We start from the raw sequence: 19,501 nt of genomic DNA on the forward strand, positions 1-19,501 counted from the left end.
TGGGAATCATGAGAACGTTGACACAGAGCGTCCCCGTAACCATAGCAACTCACTCTCACTCCTGCCTGAGAGGAGAGGGAGAGACGCAGAGCCACTGACTGAGACTCTGAGCAGCATGCATGGGAATAAACTACAATATAACAGATTTGTGTATATTTCTTGCTGTTCAGATGGTCTGAATAACTCTCTGCTGCACTGTGCTGCTCTGTCTTCGCGCCGCAACGTTTATGAATTTGTTTTTCACTGCGTGAGAAAACGGACTTGTGGCGTCAGAGCGTGTGATAAATGTCAATTGCATGAGTCTCAAGGTCAATGCGTGAGAGTTGGCAGCCCTGTGAACTCGCTTGACATTATTATGTATGAAACTGCCAATCAGCTTTATTATCAAAGGTGCCGGAATGCCGTTGGGTTTTACTGACTGCTGCTGCTGAAGCACACCACAGTGGAATGATTCCTCTGGTCGCCAATTTGAAATAAAAATAAAAGAAAAAAGTATAATTGTGTGCGTCAAATTAACCTGACATGCCAGATGGTTTATTACACAGAACCATCTGGGAAGTCGTCCTTGGAAACTGTTTGGAAAAGTCCAGGCGCTTTCAAAAAATACTTGGCAGGTGATTGGATGAACCATCTGTCTATCACCGTCTATCACGGGCTAACTTCAACCAATCAGATCAACGAACCATATAAACAAACTCTTGCCGAAGCCGGTCGGTCGGGAGAAGAGCGAAAACATATTTTCCATCCAGAAAAGCCTTCAGTGCCGTTCTTTGCTCTACTTTCAATGGAGAAATACTCTGCAGTTCAGAAATAACTGATGTTACAGCAGCATCTACGCAGCCTCTTTAGGAGCCGCCATTGTTGTGAACGAACAGTCGCTTCTCGCTGTTGTCACACCTAAGCCCCGCCCCCAGCTGCCCTCACAGGACGCTGATTGGTCCGCACCGCTGTGGTTCGGCCACAAACTCAGAACCTGAAGCCTGGCAAGATGGATTCTCGCGTGATCGTGATCTCGCGAATCCAGCTGCCTCGCAAGGTAAGCGTCAAATGCCATCTTAGAATCAATTCAGATCAATCAATTCAGGCATTCAGGGGAATGTCTATCATGTTGGAGGTGGAAGACAAGACAGGCCAATATCTGATTTCTAACTAAATGCCAATATCAGCCCAATATATTTAAGGTCTGGAGGTGTAGGACTGGGCCGTGGTCTGGAGGTTTGGGGTGTAGGGAAGCGAGTGGAGGGAGTGTTGGAGGGGAATGACGTGTCATGGGAGTATTTTCATTCAACCGGAAGACACAGTGAGCATTAGAACCCTCTTATTCAATGGTGCCGAGATTACAAATAAACAGTCACAACAAAGGGGGATCGGGGGAGCGCATGTGTAGGCTCCCATATTCCAGTGTAAAACTGAATTAAGGTTAGGTGGTAATCTCCCATGGAGGGCTTTGTAAATAAACATATATTAATCCTGGTCTCTCCTGATAAAAAAGGGAGGCCAACCAAATTTATTGCCAGAGGCAGTTAGCATAAAGAAAGTATTCCTGAAACCTAAAGGCTGCAGGCATGTCTGAAAACAGCTGAGGCTCAAATTGATTTGTTTCGTGTATGTGAACGTACAGTATGTATGTGTATGTGTGTGCATGCTTATGCTGGGTGGTGGTTATGTGTATGCCTGATGTATGTAGTTTACCTTGCAAGGCAACTGGATTTGCGAGATCACGATCACGTGAGAATCCATCTTGCCAGGCTTCAAGTTCTGCGTTTGTGGCCGAACCACAGTGGTGCGGACCAATCAGCGTCCTGTGAGGTCAGCTGGGGGCGTGGCTTAGGTGTGGCGACAGCGAGAAGCGACTGTTCGTTCACAACAATGGCGGCTCCTAAAGAGGCTGCGTAGATGCTGCTGTAACATCAGTTATTTCTGAACTGGAGAGTATTTCTTCATTGAAAGAAGAGCAAAGAACGGCACTGAAGGCTTTTCTGGATGGAAAAGATGTTTTCGCTCTTCTCCCGACCGGCTTCGGCAAGAGTTTGTTTATATGGTTCGTTGATCTGATTGGTTGAAGTTAGCCTGTGATAGGCAGATGGTTCATCCAATCACCTGCCAAGTATTTTTTAAAGTGCCCGCCCTTTTCCAAACAGTTTCCAAGGACGACTTCCCAGATGGTTCTGTGTAACAAAGCATCTGGCGCGTCAGGTTAGTACGTAGTGCCATGAGAATGAAATGGATTTGCAGGCATGGAGCAGGCATTTCAAAACAGGATTTTAGATTCAAGTTGTGTTTCTCCCTCTGGCAGTTCAGAAGTCCCCCCCACCCACAGAGGTTTCTCATCATGTCGGACTCCAGCAGAAGTTTTGAAGATGTGCAGACGTTCCTTCGATATTACAAAACGACTGATCCAGAGAAGCAGATTAAATACTACAACATCTGGGCAGAGAAATATGAAAAGGTCAGTGTACAGAACCTCGTCCTTGTTGAGGTCTGATGGGGACTTCAGCCCTTCTACAGAGTCTTTTATTGTAGTTACTGCACAAATCTCTGATTAACCAGATCTGGCTCCATCATGAAGGTCCATTGGAGAACTGGCTGTTAGTAATGTCTCCATAACAGGGCAAGAAAAGGGGAGATAGCTGAAAAACATTGTTGTGGTGTAGCTGTAGCCCAGTGAACCTGAACACTTTGTGTCTGTCCTGCTTGTGACGTCAGCCAGCATATCTGGCAGGTAATAGATAATAGACTGGTGAGAAAGGTAAGGCAACTCAGACAATCTGACAAATACTACAGAGAAACACAGAATATATACTGTATATATGTAACACCTCCCGCTCCCAGGATGGTGTCGACAGTGAAGATGTCCTGCAACAGGACAATAAGTGAGACACTGGAATCGTGCTTTCTTTCGGTGTAGCTGCTCTCAACACAATAATTTATTAAACTTCCATTCACTTCAGTACAGTGTCTGTCAGTTTTCTTCCTTTGTCTAAAAAGTAGCTTTAACAAACGCAATATAAAATAACAAACTGAAATAAAAATACATAGGCTACTTATCAAATGCCTTCATAGCAAAATAAACAACAATTCACATTTGTCTTCCTACACCGATTACTATTTATTAATGGATTAATATTGCATTTGTAAATTCTTTTTATAATTCCTCTTTTTATTGCCCATTAAAATATCAAATAATTAATTACTTTGTAATTTAGTCTATTTATTCATAGATTAATAAATTAATTTGTAAACAAATGTATTAATGCCTATTTTTATTGTACAATTAGTTATTAATTAATGAAATGCTTTATTACTATTTCCGTGACACTTGTGGTCCTCCATAGATACCCACAATCAAGTCCACAGTCCAAACAGCACATCAGATCTCACACAGCACCCACTGGTGGCGACAGAAATTAGTGCACTTAAATGAAATAACCTGGAGGGTGTTTTTCTTTAGTGAGTTAGTCTGAGTTACTCTTTTTACATAAAAAAAAACAATATACACACACAAATATGTGACCATACATTCAGTGTGCATCACATATACACTGAGACTAATGAGAGATTGGGGAACAGCTGGCTGGGCGGGAAGGAGTCAAGGAGCTGATAGGCTGACAGAAGGCAGGTGAAGGCAGGCAAAAGTCACAGGACTAACTGGCTGATGGCAGACAGGTGTGCAGGTGCAGAAGGACGGAAACCAGTGGGCAAGGCAGGAACCACAGGGCCTGGGGAGATACAAGAGAACAGAGACACAGGGGAGGGAGAAGGAGAGGCAGGATGCAAGGGGAGGGGGATATGGGGGACCTCCCCCAGGATTCTTTTTTTAAATAAGCCATTTCCTGTAATTATATATATATATATATATATATATACAGTATATTTATATATTTGGGTTGTATACTGTGATTCTTCATTCTCAATGCTACATTAAAGAACCCAATACATTTAAAGAGATGCTATAAACAAGGGTTCGACCGATATGGGTTTTTGAAGGCCGATACCAATTCAGTATCTTTAAATTTTAAAATTACTATGCAAAAAAAAAACAACAAGAAAACTATTACTAGAGTAAATCCCCTTTTAATTAATTGTTTGAATAAACAAAGTGAACAAGAAAATATCGCAAATACAAAATAAAAGTGCCCTGCGAGATACTGTCAACAAAAGCTTTTTTATCTCTTCTTTTACCTTCAATGGTATTGTAAACAGTCTGAAGTCATATTTCTGACAAACATATGCAGACAAAGCATATACTGTATATGTCCTCATTTAATTTTTTTGAAAAGAATATAAACATTACTAAAATAATCTCTTTTAATTTATTTTAAATAAAACATTAAATAAATAAAATGTGCAAAGGCAATACCGCAAAATAAAAATGCCCTGAGACCTACTGTCAACAAAAAGCTTTGCCTCTGTTTTGTCAGGTAGTTAGTTGGCTCATATAGTTAGCACTCCACCTAGTGCCTGGTTTAAGGACTGCAGTCAAGTGAGCCATCTCTTGTTAAACCATGATCTTGCTAGCCTGGTTCCAGACTCCTGAATCGACCCGCCCACTCTTTAGATTTGGTCGAGCGATTCAGAGAGTCTGGTATTGCTCTATTCAACAGGGATTTCTCGATAGGAAAATGATCGGGCCAATCAGCGCCTTTGTGGGCGGGACTAAATTTTGAACTGTTCGTGAACCGGTTTTTCAGTGGCGTTTTGGCAGAATAATATTTGTTGAAATCATTCCTTAACCAACAGATTGTCTTTGCAAAGACATATTATTAGATATTTTTGTCAAAAACGACTGACATTCTTGGTAAATTTAGTAAATCCGGCCAGCATCAGTGAGACTAAAGTGAAGTCAGAGCGGCCAGATACGTCGGTCTCTAGTGATTGGTTCAGATACATCAGTCAATAGTGATTGTTTTGGGGAAAATCAACCCCCCCACACAGAAAACTGCTAACGAGGAGGAAATCTCAGCTGAATAAAGGAGTGGTAATGAAATGGCCATTCAGTCTGAATATCAGGCTATGGTCTTGCTATCCTCTTTATATTTTGTTGCGCTTCTAATCATGTCTTTACGGTATTTACCCTGCCTTGAGTCAAAATAACTTTATTGGTGAAATATGGTGGAACTACGCGGTTCCGCTCATGATAAGAGCTGATGATCCATCAAATGCGTTTTCTTTCTGGTTGAAAAACACTGGAATAATTGGCGGGACTGAAAATAGTTTTTTTAGAAAGGCTCTCTATCATGAGTGGGACCGCTTAGCTCCATCATATTGATAGCCAGCGCTGTACCGTTTACACATGAAGAAATGGCCGTGAAAAGGGCAACCAGCCTTTCCAACCAGACTTGCACATAAACATACAAAAAATATTGCTTGATTGAGGTTTTAGGGGTCACGTTAATGTTTATACCTAATGGTGTGGCTGCTGAGCTACTAAACTCACTGTAGTTTAGCCAGCCATCATTTAACTGTTAGTAAAGTGAGTGAATTAAACCCAACATTATATTCCTACCTGGACAGATTATTGTCAGGACTCGTGAGTTGAACTTCTATTGTATGTGAATGTTACAAAATGTTACATGTACATAAACAGATAAGAGTTCCTGTAAAACAGGAATAAGAATGAGACAGGCACAGTGCTTCTGCTCCGTGCAGCTCCGCTCAGCACAATCTTTGTTAACTGATATACAATGTACTGTATATATACAGTGTGTGTGTGTATATATACTGTATATACTATATTACTTTTCTGTTTATGTTTTACTTATCTGTTTTTCTATGTTACTTTCTTAATACAACCATCCATAATATCAAAAATAAAATCATAGTTACAATTTCTTTTGCTTCTGAATAAACATCTTCCATTCTGCCATTAACTAGCCTAATTCTGGGTTCAGTGTACTACTGCATTGTCTAATTCCCATTCAGTACAATAACGAAGTTGGTGTTCAGTTCACTAACTAAAAGGAAAACATAAATGTAGAATTTCTAGGTTCTCATGTGCTACTTTAATCAACCTCACTCATAGTGGAAAAAAAACTAGCACATTACTCAGTTCAATAAGAAGGCGTGAGCTGAAGGCTTCCAAAAATATAACTGTTCAAAACGCTCAAAATGTTTAGAAATATACATTCCAGTTGTAATAGCCATATTACCTTAATTTAAAACATTAACTTATACCAGGAAAAACATTCTCAAGCTCAAAAATGAAATGTTCTGGAGCCAAAACTAAAACGTTCTTACGATCTTACTTTGATCTCAAACAAAAGTTTTCCACCGGCGCCATATTGGGCCAACCATGCTTTCTTTACTTGATCACAACAACACAAAAATGTATTATCGCCCTAACAGAATCGATCTCACATATAAATCAAAACATTAAACAACAAGTTTATGTATTTATATGTTTTAACACTTCACAAACAGGAAAAAGAATGAGACCGGCACAGTGCTTCTGTTCTGTGAAGCTCCTCTCAGCAGAATGAGGAGGCAAGAAGAGTCTGTACTGCAACACTGAAACACTCCAAGTGTATTATAAATATGCCTTGTAGTTTCACAAGAGACAATAATTGACCATTATGGCTCGTAATAAAACATTCATTTCTTAGCAAGAAAAATATTACATAAACATATTCCCAAAGAAAACAAAATCATAAAGAATATAGCATAAATTGTGACACATTTGGGCGTCACATAAAACTTAAAGCAATATTCCACTCAGTTTTAACATGGGGGGTTATTCGGCACTTGACCGCCATGAAAACCAGAATATAAACTACTCACCAAGATCTGAGGGGTATTCCAGAAAGACGGTTTAAGAAATCGTAAACTAAATTCTGAATTCTGACTTGAGTGAGCTAGACACGGCATAGCGGGAATTTCCAGTTCCAGAACAACTGATTCCAATTTCAGTGATCGGGCTTGAACAACTCCGGATAGGTTGAGACTGAACTAAGCGCGGTCACAGTGAATTTATAAAGCCATCAAAATAGGATTAATCATGGATTCAGAGGGTGACAAGCAGAGCAGAGCGTAGTATATCGCTCCAGCTGAACAAGAAATATTACTGACACCTTAGTGAATTTCAGTATATTTAAAAAAAAAAAAAAAAAAAAAAAAACAACAACAGCAACAGTTGCGAGACTTGACATGACAAAAAATTGTAGATAGAGTTAATGCGTGAGTTAACTATCAAGTTTAATGCCTGTTTTAGTCATTCAACATTTAACAGACCTATATGTAAACTATTGTTTAATTAATAGGAAGGACATTTTGTCTGAATTGTACACTCTTCATGACTTTTTTCCCACGTCGCAGCCGAGGGCGTCACAAGGCAAATTCAGGTCAGTCAGTCAGGTAACGCTTAGTGAGATGAGGCGCTTCGTCAGTTGGCCTCTAGAGGGCGTCTCTGACTGTGAGATGCAGTGTTTCCCATACAGAGGCACAAGTTGGTCAGTGTATAGAAATGGATCTAAATTGATCTCTAATGCGCGCATCACGTCATGTTTGTCATTTGGAGATGCGCAGACCAGCGGCATTGTGCTCAATCCACAGAGTCTCTGCTGTGAAAACAAAAGTGAAACTTGACATTCCACTTGACATTTGCTCCAAACTCTCTTGTGTTAGTAACAGATTTTTTAGACAGTAACCCATCTTCTGCTGCCCTACAAACTTTAACAGTAGGTAAAGTTATTGCCTTGTGGTATTTAAGTAACGTTATGGAACTAGGTAATTGAACCATGTCGCAATGCTTCAGGGCATAGAATTGAACACAAGCGCCATGGTCACAGGATCTGTGCTTCTTTTATTGATTTACTTAATTTACTTAAAAACAGTATAAGAACATCATTCAAACTCGTAGGATTTTATTTGCTTATAACTACTTCATTTTCTTAGCCTAGGCCTAAATGTAGGGCTAGGCTTATTTGACTTCCACTCTGTACCTAAAGGTCTGGGTCCTACCAGCTCTTACATCAGCAGAGGAGCTGGCGCTCTCTGAACAGTGGTAGACAGGTAATTGATGGCATGAGCTCATCAGAGCCAACTACCCCCAGGACACATGCGTCTACATAAAGCAGAGGTGGGAGTAAGTCACACATGTGCAAGTCACAAGCAAGTCTCAAGTCTTAAACTTCAAGTCTCAAGCAAGTCCCAAGTCACTGTGGTGAGAATCAAGCAAGTCAAGTCAAGTCCCTGCTGTAAGTCAAGCAAGACAAGTCAAGTCATTGCTCAGGTCAAGCAAGTCACAAGTCAAGTCATACGAAATTCTGATGATCTACCCCAGTTTCCACATTTAAATCAGTTAAAAGACAGCGGTCATGAAAAGTTGAGTTTTATTTTCAACATTAACGAAAACTGTTGCAGCCTGCTACATCTTATAGATCTTACTGATATTTAACATTTTGTGGCAATCAATAACAAGCCTCCTAAATGAACAACAATGGAGAGTGGGGCTCTGAAATTACAATATAGCCCTATAGCTCTAAAGGGCTCTAAAGTGAAAACAGAAGTACGAAACAAAAAATTTAGTAACTTCTCAATATCATCTGTCTCAAGTCTAAGTCAAGTCTCAAGTCATGAATACCAAGTCAAAGTCAAGTCGAGTCTTTTATCAGTGTTAGTCAAGCAAGTCTCAAGTCCTCAAATTTGCGACTTGAGTCTGACTCGAGTCAAGTCATGTGACTCGAGTCCCCCACCTCTGACATAAAGGGTATAAGTCTAGATTTACTCTGATCTCGGTTTTTGGAACAGAAAATCCTGTATTTCAGTGAATTCTAAGTTAATAAATCTGGATAATTTGCCAATCCTGCTTTCTGGAATCGCCCTCAGATGCTGGGACGAGTTTGTAATGTTTGTAGTGTTTGAATGTAGCAGCAGCAGGATCTGTTGTGTGTTCAATGTCAGTTTTCTTTCAGATGAATGAAATCCGAACACTACAAACTCGTCCAGCTGCATCTGATCTTGGTGAGGAGATTATATTCTGGTTTTCATGGCGGTCAAGAGCCAAATAACCCCCATGTCAAAACTAAGTGGAGTTTAACCTACTCCAGAAGACGTAGACATAGACATTACTAAAGTTTCACTTTTAAACCCTATAGAGCTTCATTTTAGCCTAGACGTCTATAACCATTTATACAACATTTAGATGAAAAAAATAAAGCATTACCTATACATATGGACTTCTCTGATGCATATTTTTGATATTTACAGCCATCCATGCATTGTTGGCTGGACCGCAACAGCGGGGCCAGCCCTACAAACGCGAATGTCTGTCACTGACTCACTGAGTGACTCACTGACTGACTGAGTGAGGAAGTTACACCATTGGTCGGCTGTGGCACGTGGCACATCATAGGATCACAGAGCCAGAAATTTAAGTTTCGTTTTCTCCGCTGAGATCAGGAGCCCGTTTCTCCCACACAGTCAGCAGGCTGACCAATATCATGCATGTAAGCTGAAGCTAAAGTAGAATCTATACAATTATATCATATCACCGTTTATTTCGATGCATATGTGCGAGCTCAGTCCACCGGCTGAGAGAGAGACACAAACAAGCATGGAGGTTTCATCACGCTGAGGGCTTACTGCTGACCTTCCCGAAGTTTCCCGGGGCCACGGTTCCAGCCGGTGCCTCTAGCTGGGCGCCGATTTGTTCCCGGTGATCCGGTCGAGATTTCGGCAGGGGGCCCGATGACGATGAGTCACCAGGTGTCCTGCGAACAGCGTTTTCGGCAGCGATGGGTAACAGAGCGCCTGGCGCTTGGATCGGGAGGATCGATGCGGGCCGTGGGTGCGGTGGAGACGACAGCGGTGGAGAGAGAGACGGGACGCGCTGGAACGATCAGGATGGATGTATGGACTATTATTCTGTATTAGCAGTCTACAGCGGAGTTAGTTACACCATTGGTCGGCCGTGGCACGTGGCACATCCATACACGGTATATACAGCCATATACTAGGTTTTGACCTAGTCTTATTTAGTAATGTGTTTACTGCATAGTGTAAAACTAGAGTGTACATTCCCAAAAAGATCCTGGGCTATATGAGAGCTAAAGCATAAACACAACGTTGAATCGACGTCTACTGCTCCTTGGGAAGCTTCATCCTCTCTGTCATCGAAAACTGGTCCACCAAAAGAGCGATGTCTTTGGTTGAAAAATCTGGTAGATATCAATAAAGGCGAAAATACTGGAGGTGTGTCTTCCATGGACGTAGTCTTCTCATTAGGGACGTTTGCGAAAAATCGATGATCGATTTATTGTTTGTTATAACTTATGTATCATGTTGATTAACCATAACAACGTAACTTTTTGAATTGCGTCATCGCAGCCAGTCCAACCACGCAAATGACCATGAAACCAACGTGGAGAGCAACTTGCAAGAAATCCCATGCTACTAGGGCGAATCTGGTGGAAACTTGTGGAAAGCCTAGCAAGTACGATTCCCGAGGCGGACAGCACTAATGCAGAGGGCTCTTTGTCCAATCAGAGCGCGCCGTCTCTGCCGCTGGGCTGACGGTGTACAGACAGCTCGTATGTGGTGCGTTATTCTGGAGCATTTGGACATGCTGATCTTTATAAATAAAATGTTTCAAGGCAACAGGCCTAAAACAGTTTAACCCCAGCCGATGGTCAACAATAGGCCATGTTTGTTAGAAGTACAAAACCCCACTCAAAAGAAGATTGGGGGTGCAGCCTTTTTTAACTCTGCTCCTAAACTGTGGAACACCCTGCCAAAGAATATTAGAGAGGCTCTGTAAGCATTTTCAAACGACTGCTAAAAACTTCTCTTTTCAGCTTAGCTTTTAAATAGCCTTCATTTTAACTGTTTCTGTTCAGGATCCCAACAGAGCTGACACGGGCAAGTACGAATTGTCATTGGTCTTGTCCAGGTAATGCTTACTTGCGCATCAGTGAACACTATATGTGGGGGGGGCAGAGGTTTACCCTGTATGATTCTCATCCATCTGTGGATGGTGAGGTTTTTGACCAAGAGGAGAATCTATGATTCTCGTCTGCCTTAGGCAGTGAGATCTGACGTAAATATCAGATCAAGAGTAGAATCAGGAAGGACAGTAGTTGGGTCATCTCCAGCCAGTGGATTTGTCATCTATGAAGGTTAAAAAACAAATTTAGCCCCCATGCCCCTCGCGAAAATGCGGGCTAACTTTTTGAGAGCCCGAAATCCAAAATGGCTACCATCGGTCATGTTGGAAATTATCTTTTCAATGGTTTGGCCTACAATGCTGCACAGTACATGGTTTCTGGGACTTTTTGGGTCGAGGAATTCATAATTGATGTCGTTTTGATGATTTGACCTATTTTTGACCTTCAAATCCAAGATGGACGCCGATTTTCAGCTCCAAAAGGCCAATTTTTCTATGTCGTCGTAGAGCCTTCATATTCGGCTCTAATGAAAGCTCTGCTCATGCTGAGTTGAGTTATAAACAGTAAAATAACATGTAAGTACACAGAGGTCATCTCAGAGGTCAAAAAGGTCAACGTTTGTGGTTCATGAGAAACGAACCTTCGCTCTCTATGGTCACTAATTTCTGAATGAATTCAATTGAATTGAATGATAAAGGTGTTTACTGGAATACATTGGCATACATTTGTACATCAATATCCACTTTATGGCAGTACAAGGTATTTAACAAGGAATTTAACAAGGTATTTAAACTGAATTTGCAACTTTACAATGATTAGGACTTGGACCGCTACTCTTCATCTGAATCTGTTGATTCTCCACACTCACTCCTCTCATCATCGCTACTACTCTCATCTGAACAGTCATGAAGTGTGAGCTGCTGGGGCAAGGGGGTAAGGGTGTGACGCACTGGTCGGCACTTCCCATTCACGAGTTCCCAGCCATGACCAATGGGAGAGTATTTGTTGTGTTCTTTTATCTTTCTATTTTACTTGATTTGTTTCTTTTATATGAATTGTATCTTTTTATCTGTCTTTTATCTGCCTTCTATTCATGTAAAGCACTTTGAGCTGCATGTTGTGTATGAAAGGTGCTATATAAACTCCTTTGGAGTTTGGAAATGGATGCTAACAAACATCGATAATCCGCACACAGAACACAAAATGGAACACTGACCAACCTAACCCACTCTCAACAACAGTTGTTAGCTAGCTAGCTAAACGTTAGGTCACATAACTTTTTGCCTTTCACCTCTAGTAGTTACACAGTTACAGTCTTCAGAGAAACAAACCTGTACTGTTTTTTTTTTTTTTTCTTTGCCCATAAATTGTGCAACGTTAGCTGGCGTTTCATGGTTCAAACAATATGCTGCTGTCACTCCATTCACGATCGCATCATCCCATGTCTGTGTTGTATGTAGTGCAGACTAGTTTCAGTGAGATTGGGAATAGGCCTATACCACTTGGGTTGGAAAGGGGGTGTAGCAATCCAAATGCAACTATGCTCTCTAAATGAAGACAGAGCAGATATTTTACTTTGTTAATTTATTTAAGACTGAACATGGGAATAAATGACCTAACATAAGTGACATTTTTGCTGTGCATGTTCTCCCCATTGAGCTCTCCACGGCATTATGTCAGAACAGCCTTCAATGGAAATTCCCAGAAAAGATGGGGGGTGGAAACTGAAAGAAAAACTTTGAGGTTTCATCTGTCTGAGGCTCAGAATGAGTATTGCTAAAGTTGTCAGGTTTGAATTGAGGATAACACATTTCACTTTTTTAACAGGATGCGCCTCTCTTTGGCTACAACGCACCGACTCTGGCACTAAATTGCCTGTTGTCCAATTTCCCTGGAAGTCGTGAGGCGGCTCTGGTTTTGGATGTTGCCTGCGGGACTGGACTGATTGCTAAACTGGTAAGCCTGCAGCCAAGACTCTTTCTCTGCCAGTTCTGAATCCAGTGCTCTAATGTTGATTTCTCTCTCTTTCTCTTGAGATGTTTTAAGAAGCTCCTGCAGCTTCCCGAAACAGTTCATATTTCTTTATCATTTGTTTTCTGGGTTTGATTTTCAAACAAAATAGCATGTAAATGCAATGCTGGTCAGCAGCTGACTGGATGTCCTGGATGTCGGACTTTCCCACTAACTCATGAATGCAGCATAATATGGCCAAAAAATTTAAATAATCTAATGGCAGAAATCCACAATCCGGATCATCACTAAAATCAAATCAACTGATCCTTGGGCCAAGAGCGATCTGTCAAATTTGTTCAGAACATTTTGAGACATCTTGCTAACAAGCAAACAGAAAGGAGTGAGAACATAACTTCCTAACTAGACGGCACTCAGTAGAGCACATACCTCTGCCAACACTATGCAAATGTCAATATATGCCAGTTCCACATGTTGGACTTTCACCAAAAGTTAATAATTTCTTCCATGCAAGATTACCAATTCAGGAGTGGCCAATCAGCACTATATCTGTTCAGTGGCCATTAGGGCCACATTAGGTAACAACTTTGTTGCAAGTAAAAAAAATCAATTAATAGTCAGTTCTAGTAGAAGCAAGCCTAAAAAGTGTGTGTTAATGTGATGTGTGTTGTTTCTCTGCTGTGTGTAGATGAGCGAACTCGGCTTCAGACACTTTGTGGGAGTGGACGGCAGTAAAGGCATGCTGGAGCAGGCTGCTGAGACCGGCCTCTACCAGGACCTCAGACCGGCCTTACTGGGAACCCAACCGCTGCCTGCACAGGCTGGTACAGTAGAGTCATATCAACTCTGACATTCAGCTTTCTGATCATATCACATTACAGGCAATGATGATTAGGGTTCAGGGTTCAAGGGTTTCTGTATGTGGAGGGTTCAAGGGATGTAGTGGAGGGTAATCCCACCTAAATTCAGCTTGTCCACCTTTTTACTAACAGAATAGAGTTTAACACTTGACATAAATATTTGACATACAGTAAATTCATAGTATACATCATAGTAAATTGTATCAAATTGATGTGACTTTGATGAGGTTAGAGTCATTTAAAACAAAACCATAGATGAACTAGATGTCCCTCGGTGGAGCCAAGGCTGTGCCAACTGTGCAATTGTCAAGACCAGTTGTCAGTTCCACACGTTGGATTTTCACCAAAGTGAATAATTTGTTCCATGCCCCGATTTTAATTTGCCAATTTTAATCATTTTAGCTGATTATCTCAACACCACATGGCCAATCAGCTCTATATCTGTTTCCATTAGGTTTAGGTTTGCCTCTTGTTCTGTCTGCTGAAGGGCCACAAAGTTTGATGGTGTTACTTGAATCCGTTACGTGCCTTTTTGTGAGAAGCCACGCCCACTGCCACGCCCCCCTTGGCCAAGTGGTATGACACGTTCAGTTCTTCCTTGTCCCATGACCAATCCTTCCACAAAGTTTTGTGCAAATCCATTGATAACTTTTTGAGAAATCCTGCTAACAGACAAACAGACAGAAAGAACGGGGCAAACACTAAAATGTAATACCCATACATGATATATCTGTTTTGGAGCTGCTGATAGCCGATACTTTGTGGCGATATTCAGGATCTTCAGATTTGACCATTTTCGTGCCCACAAAATGACAGGGATTCAGTGTTTCCCCCATTTTGTTTCTTGTCAGGATGGAAAAGGAGAAGCCTTGGAAACAGCAATTAGACCATGGGACACTAAACTTCTCCACTGAAACACACTAATTCAGTTCTTTTAGGGTTAGCAGCTCTGAGGCAGGTTTCATTGTAGATTTCACAGTCTGTTGAGGAAAATCTTTATTTCTCTGTTTAGTCATCTGATATAAATAGAATTATATAACAATGACTAGCAGGGGTCCACGAGGAACCTCCATCATATCAGAGGTGGATGACGCTGACTGGCCGATATTGAATCTTTAATAAATGGTGAATATCGACCCTATATAATCGGTCTAACCCTAATAATGATTGTTGATGATGATTTTGTTTGTGAAGGATAAAGTGTGTATAAAGAGACTGGAGGAAACTGGAAACATCTGCTTTTTATTTTCTTTTGGTCAAACTCCTCTTGTTGTTCTCCTTCTCCTCCTGTCCTGGTTCAGACATGTTTGATGTGGTGATAATGGTCGGTGCTTTGGGTGTTGGCTTCGTACCGGTCAGCGTTGTCAGGGAGCTTTGCCAAGCCACCAAACCAGGTAACTAAGACTAGTAATATTCTAATGTCAGTAAATAATGTTTGTGTGTTTTAGACGTGACTAGGGTTCAGATTTGATGTCAACATGAATGACACCGATAAATGCTATGAAATGCTACACCCTTCCCTGGGTGTTAATTGTGTTGGCAATTAACTCTATAATTCTATAGCTTACTACACCCATAAATGCTATTAAAGGACATTTCCACCCTCAGATCATCTTCCGCTGTTCGATTTAATCAGTCTGTGATCAATACATAACACAATACTGTGTTCAATACATTCCAGGAGTTTAGTGATAACGTTTCCCTCAACCTGCCTCGTCTACTTCTACTTCAGTTAGTGATTTCCTGCATTTCCCAGAATGCCTTTCAACAACCACCAGAGAACGGGCATGAACTTGAGTAAAGTCAGTAAATATTTTACAATGATATATTACAATATATTCATCAATATGTTTTTTACTTCATTGTGACGGGTCTACCCCGAGGTCTCCTCCCAGTAGGTCGTGCCTGAAACACCTGGGTGGGTGGGGTGGGGGGGGGGGGGGGGGGGGGAGGGGGGGGGGGTTTCCTCGATACCAAGGTCCTCTCAGCTTGCTGAACCCTATCGAGCAGACTGAGGCCAGACAGGCTGCAGAGAAACCTCATCGCAGCTGCTTGCATCTGTGATCTCATTCTCTTGGTCACTACCTAACCTTTGTGACCATAGTGAGGGTCAGAACAAAGATGGGCCGGTAAATCAAGAGCTTTGCTTTGTGGCTCAGCTCTCTCTTCACCACCACGGTCCGATACAACACCTGCATTACTGCAGCCAATGCACCTAACCCGCGGCCAATCTCACAATCCGTCTTACCCTAGTTATTAGCAATAGCGCTAGCACTAGCTGTTGTTGCCAGTTGTGCAGAATGCAACAGCACTCTCAATTTGCATTCTTGTATCCTCCATGATGTGTTTAATGTAATATCTAATGGCTGATGCATGATTCCAAACAAAAGAACGCAAGGATGGAGGATGGATAAAAATCCCAGAAGTTTAATCGCCAACCAAGGATGAATCAGATGGGGTGATTATTGAATCCAAGAATGCCAAGTCGAAACTTGTGACCTTGTGAAAGTTCTTCCCAACTTGTCTTGGAGAGAACAACAGTAAGCTTAGAGACGCTTCCTTACAGTTTCAGATGGGCCGTGTGCTTCCTGTTGCGAGGATTCAATTAAGACACAGCTGTTCATTTTCCCAGCTGTTTCAGCTGGCTCTGTACTGTAGAGCACTGCTCGGATGTGATGCATCATTGTCGCAATGAATCTTAGGTCTTTCCATTTGTTCAAGTCACCATCCAATGCTTCCTCGATTGGTTAGGTATTACGTAAAGCGTGTTATGGAGGACACAAGAACACATATTGACAGAACCCTGGTGACTTATTCCAATAAGAACAAATGGGAAGCCCCAAGATTCATTGCGAGAATGACGAATCACTTCCAGACAGCGCTATGAGTATAAGTTTGTTCTCTCTACAACGTGTGAACAACTTTCTCCAAAGGGACAAAAGTATTGAAGTGTCTGTTCTCTCCAGGAGGCTTCGTTTGCATGACGAGAGGCGACCACAGGGTGGAGTCCACATACCAGTTCAAGGCTGATCTGGAGAAGGAGTTTCAGCTGATGGAGGAGGAGGGACTCTGGACGTGTGTAGAGGCCAAGGAGACGGACAAATATATGAGAAATGTGTATGACATTAATATGAGAGACATGAGAGATGTGCAGGAGGAAGAATACATCAGTGGGAGTGTGTACCTGTACAGGAAGTCCATCAAATAACCAATAAAAAAGCTACAAGTTTGATTTGGAAAATGGTGGGAACACAAATTGGTGGGGTATCTGGGGGTCTTTTTGGCATTTTTTACTCACATTTCCTGCAATTCTACACAATAATATACACGTATACATAAATTATTACTTTTTATTTTTGCCAACCAGAGAAATTATTCCAGTGTGGTGTGGGAGCATTATACTAAACAGCTTCAGCAGCGGCAGACTGTAAAACCTGCCTCATCCTGTCTGACTGAAAACTGACTGAAGCAATAAATAAAGGAGCCAAATGTAGCAGGAGGAGGAGAGATAAGCTGCTGACTGCCGGTTGGCTGAAGCAGCAGAAACCCTATAACCCTATAAGATAAGATAAGCCATAAGCCAAGTTGGGTTGGAAGTTTGGATTATGACTTCCGTATCTCATAATTATATGACGCCATCTCCGTTTTTTTTTCTTTGGTGAATGCAATACGTTTCCGTATGTTAGACCTGTTTGTGTTTGACTTTTTGAAAGGAATGTCAGTATGTTGGGTACAGACTGATCTCACAGAAAAACGTCAAATGAACTCATGACTTGTTAACAGCAAATTACGTGTTGGTGGAACGTAAAGTGCTAAATTTACGTATTCCCAGCATTTTAATTTTTAACGAACATTTTTCTTATGTAACCATGACCAAGCCCTTTCCCTAACCTTAACCATGTTGTTTTAGTTGCCTAACCATAACCTTAAGTCAAACCTTAACCAAACTTGTTTTACTTGCCTCAACTTAACCGATGCACACAAGGAAAAACTCCCATGAAATTCTTTTTTGAAGAAACCTTGGGTGGGCTGAGGCAAAGAGGGATCACCCCCCCAGTCAACACTGAGGCACAGTGGCAGTGCAGTGATGATGCAATAACAGAACAACAGTCCAACAACTGGACAATAACTACAGTGTCTTGTGGTTAGAGGTTTGACTCTCACTTCAACACATCAACCCAGTCTGATGTCTCCAAGTGTGTAGCGTGTGGAGACTGTTATGTTACCTATGATAACTTTAACTGTGTTGCTTTACCACTGAGTCCCCATTCATTGTCAATGCCGCCCCCTAGCGGCACAAAGTCAATGTTACAGTGTGACTAACTAACTAACTAACAGACGGAGACCGATCCATAGTCCCCCCTTTGGTGGGGGACAATAAAACTGAAAAAATACACTGTAACTATGGCAACAGCTGGCTGGTGACGTGCCATGTCAATAGGAAGCAATGACAGAGGGAAGTGCGTCCCAGAGCTGCTGCTGCAAGACCTTCACCCTCTGGCCTCGGTCCCTCCTGTGAGCAGCCCGTCTGATGCAACACTAACACTTCTAACTGAGTGTCACTCAAAATGAACGGGTAGCTGCGGTGTGAATGTGTGTGTCTGGGTGGTTGGGGTGTGTGTGTGTGTGTGTGTGTGTGTGTGTGTGTGTGTCTATAGCTATGGCTGCAGTGTGTGTGTGTGGCCGTCTATCTAGATAGAGATAGAGAGCTGTGTGTGTGTGTGTGTGTGTGTGTGTGTGTGTGTGTGTGTGGTCGGTGAGAGCGGCCCCACCTGCTCCACTGCTCTCTGAACATTCCGTCAGTGATTGTGTATGTGGTTTTAATTTGCGATTAAACGTAAATAGCGCAAAAAGTAAAAGTCGGATCAAAAAGTTGAATACAAGCATAAATCTGCGTATCATATGATGCAAGAAGCAACAGAGTTTCTAGTGTGAGAGGAGATAGCGCACCAATTTTGGGGGGGGGGGACATTTCTTTTTGCGGAATAATAATAAAAAGAAGCGGAATAAATAATGGAAATTTATAACTAATTAACCCTCTAGACCCCATAGCGCTCGAGAGCCTGTTCTATATTTCACTGTAGCGTCCAAGAGCGCCCCGTCATTTTTAAATCGTTTAAAATGTACCAAAAACAGAAAATCAAGTCATGAGCTTTGTTTTATAAATACTTGAAGTTGTCATCGATGAACCCGTACCGGAAAATACATATGGTGACACTGAGATGTTTGATGTTTTCCCTGGTTTAGCCTAATTGTCCTCCGCCGGTAGATCTAAAAATGTCTTCACCGGCTAAGCGTCACGCTGTTAAAACCTTCTGGAAGCTGTCAGATGCTGTGAGACTGAACCTGACCCGCCGGGTGGAGTGGAAAGTTACCATCAAAATCGCTTGTTCTTGTTTGAGACACAAGATCAGCTTCACTGAACAGCTGTTTTCTGCCCAAGAGTCGGTAGGAGGACTGACCGGGTTGCAGCGACTTTTCTCCATATAAGTTTGGCAACTTTTTCCATATTTGTTTGGCAACTAATTTATTATCGTCTGATCTTATTATATTACTGCAAGGTTTTGTATGTAGCTATTTACCTACCGTTAGCCAAGATAAGAAGGTTTGTTTTGTTGTTGTCATACTGTGAATGTTGACACTGAAGTAAGGAGACACTCTGAATCGCTTTGTCTTGTATTTGTTACCAAATTAATCAGAATCAGAAATACTTTATTGATCCCCGAGGGGAAACTGGGTTACATTGCAGCTGCTCACATTGTAGAAGTGAATATATATAAGCGTAGAGAA

General features: G+C 41.7%; 1 protein-coding gene across 1 annotated transcript; it reads left to right on the forward strand.

The window, feature by feature from the left end:
- Positions 1 to 11,785: 11,785 nt before the first annotated feature.
- LOC139660721 (methyltransferase-like protein 27) lies at positions 11,786 to 16,919 on the forward strand. The gene is made up of 5 exons (XM_071538926.1): positions 11,786 to 11,878; positions 12,708 to 12,836; positions 13,540 to 13,675; positions 15,013 to 15,105; positions 16,678 to 16,919. Exons 1-5 carry the CDS (start codon positions 11,786 to 11,788, stop codon positions 16,917 to 16,919), a joined length of 693 nt encoding a protein of 230 aa, XP_071395027.1.
- Positions 16,920 to 19,501: the final 2,582 nt, after the last annotated feature.

The sequence above is a fragment of the Centroberyx affinis genome, unplaced genomic scaffold, assembly GCF_046629955.1.
Source record: "Centroberyx affinis isolate AG114_WGS23_722 - 3 ecotype Tasmania unplaced genomic scaffold, CSIRO-AGI_Caff_v1 ptg003372l_1, whole genome shotgun sequence".
Taxonomy (NCBI): domain Eukaryota; kingdom Metazoa; phylum Chordata; class Actinopteri; order Beryciformes; family Berycidae; genus Centroberyx; species Centroberyx affinis.

What these genes read in the sequence shown, in the direction of transcription:
- LOC139660721 (XM_071538926.1), top strand. Translation starts at nt 11,786, where the DNA reads ATGAAGTGTGAGCTGCTGGGGCAAGGGGGTAAGGGTGTGACGCACTGG. An exon ending in CAGCCATGACCAATGGGAGA is followed by an intron (nt 11,879 to 12,707) that starts GTATTTGTTGTG and finishes CTTTTTTAACAG; the next exon opens with GATGCGCCTCTCTTTGGCTA. An exon ending in TTGCCAAGCCACCAAACCAG is followed by an intron (nt 15,106 to 16,677) that starts GTAACTAAGACT and finishes TGTTCTCTCCAG; the next exon opens with GAGGCTTCGTTTGCATGACG.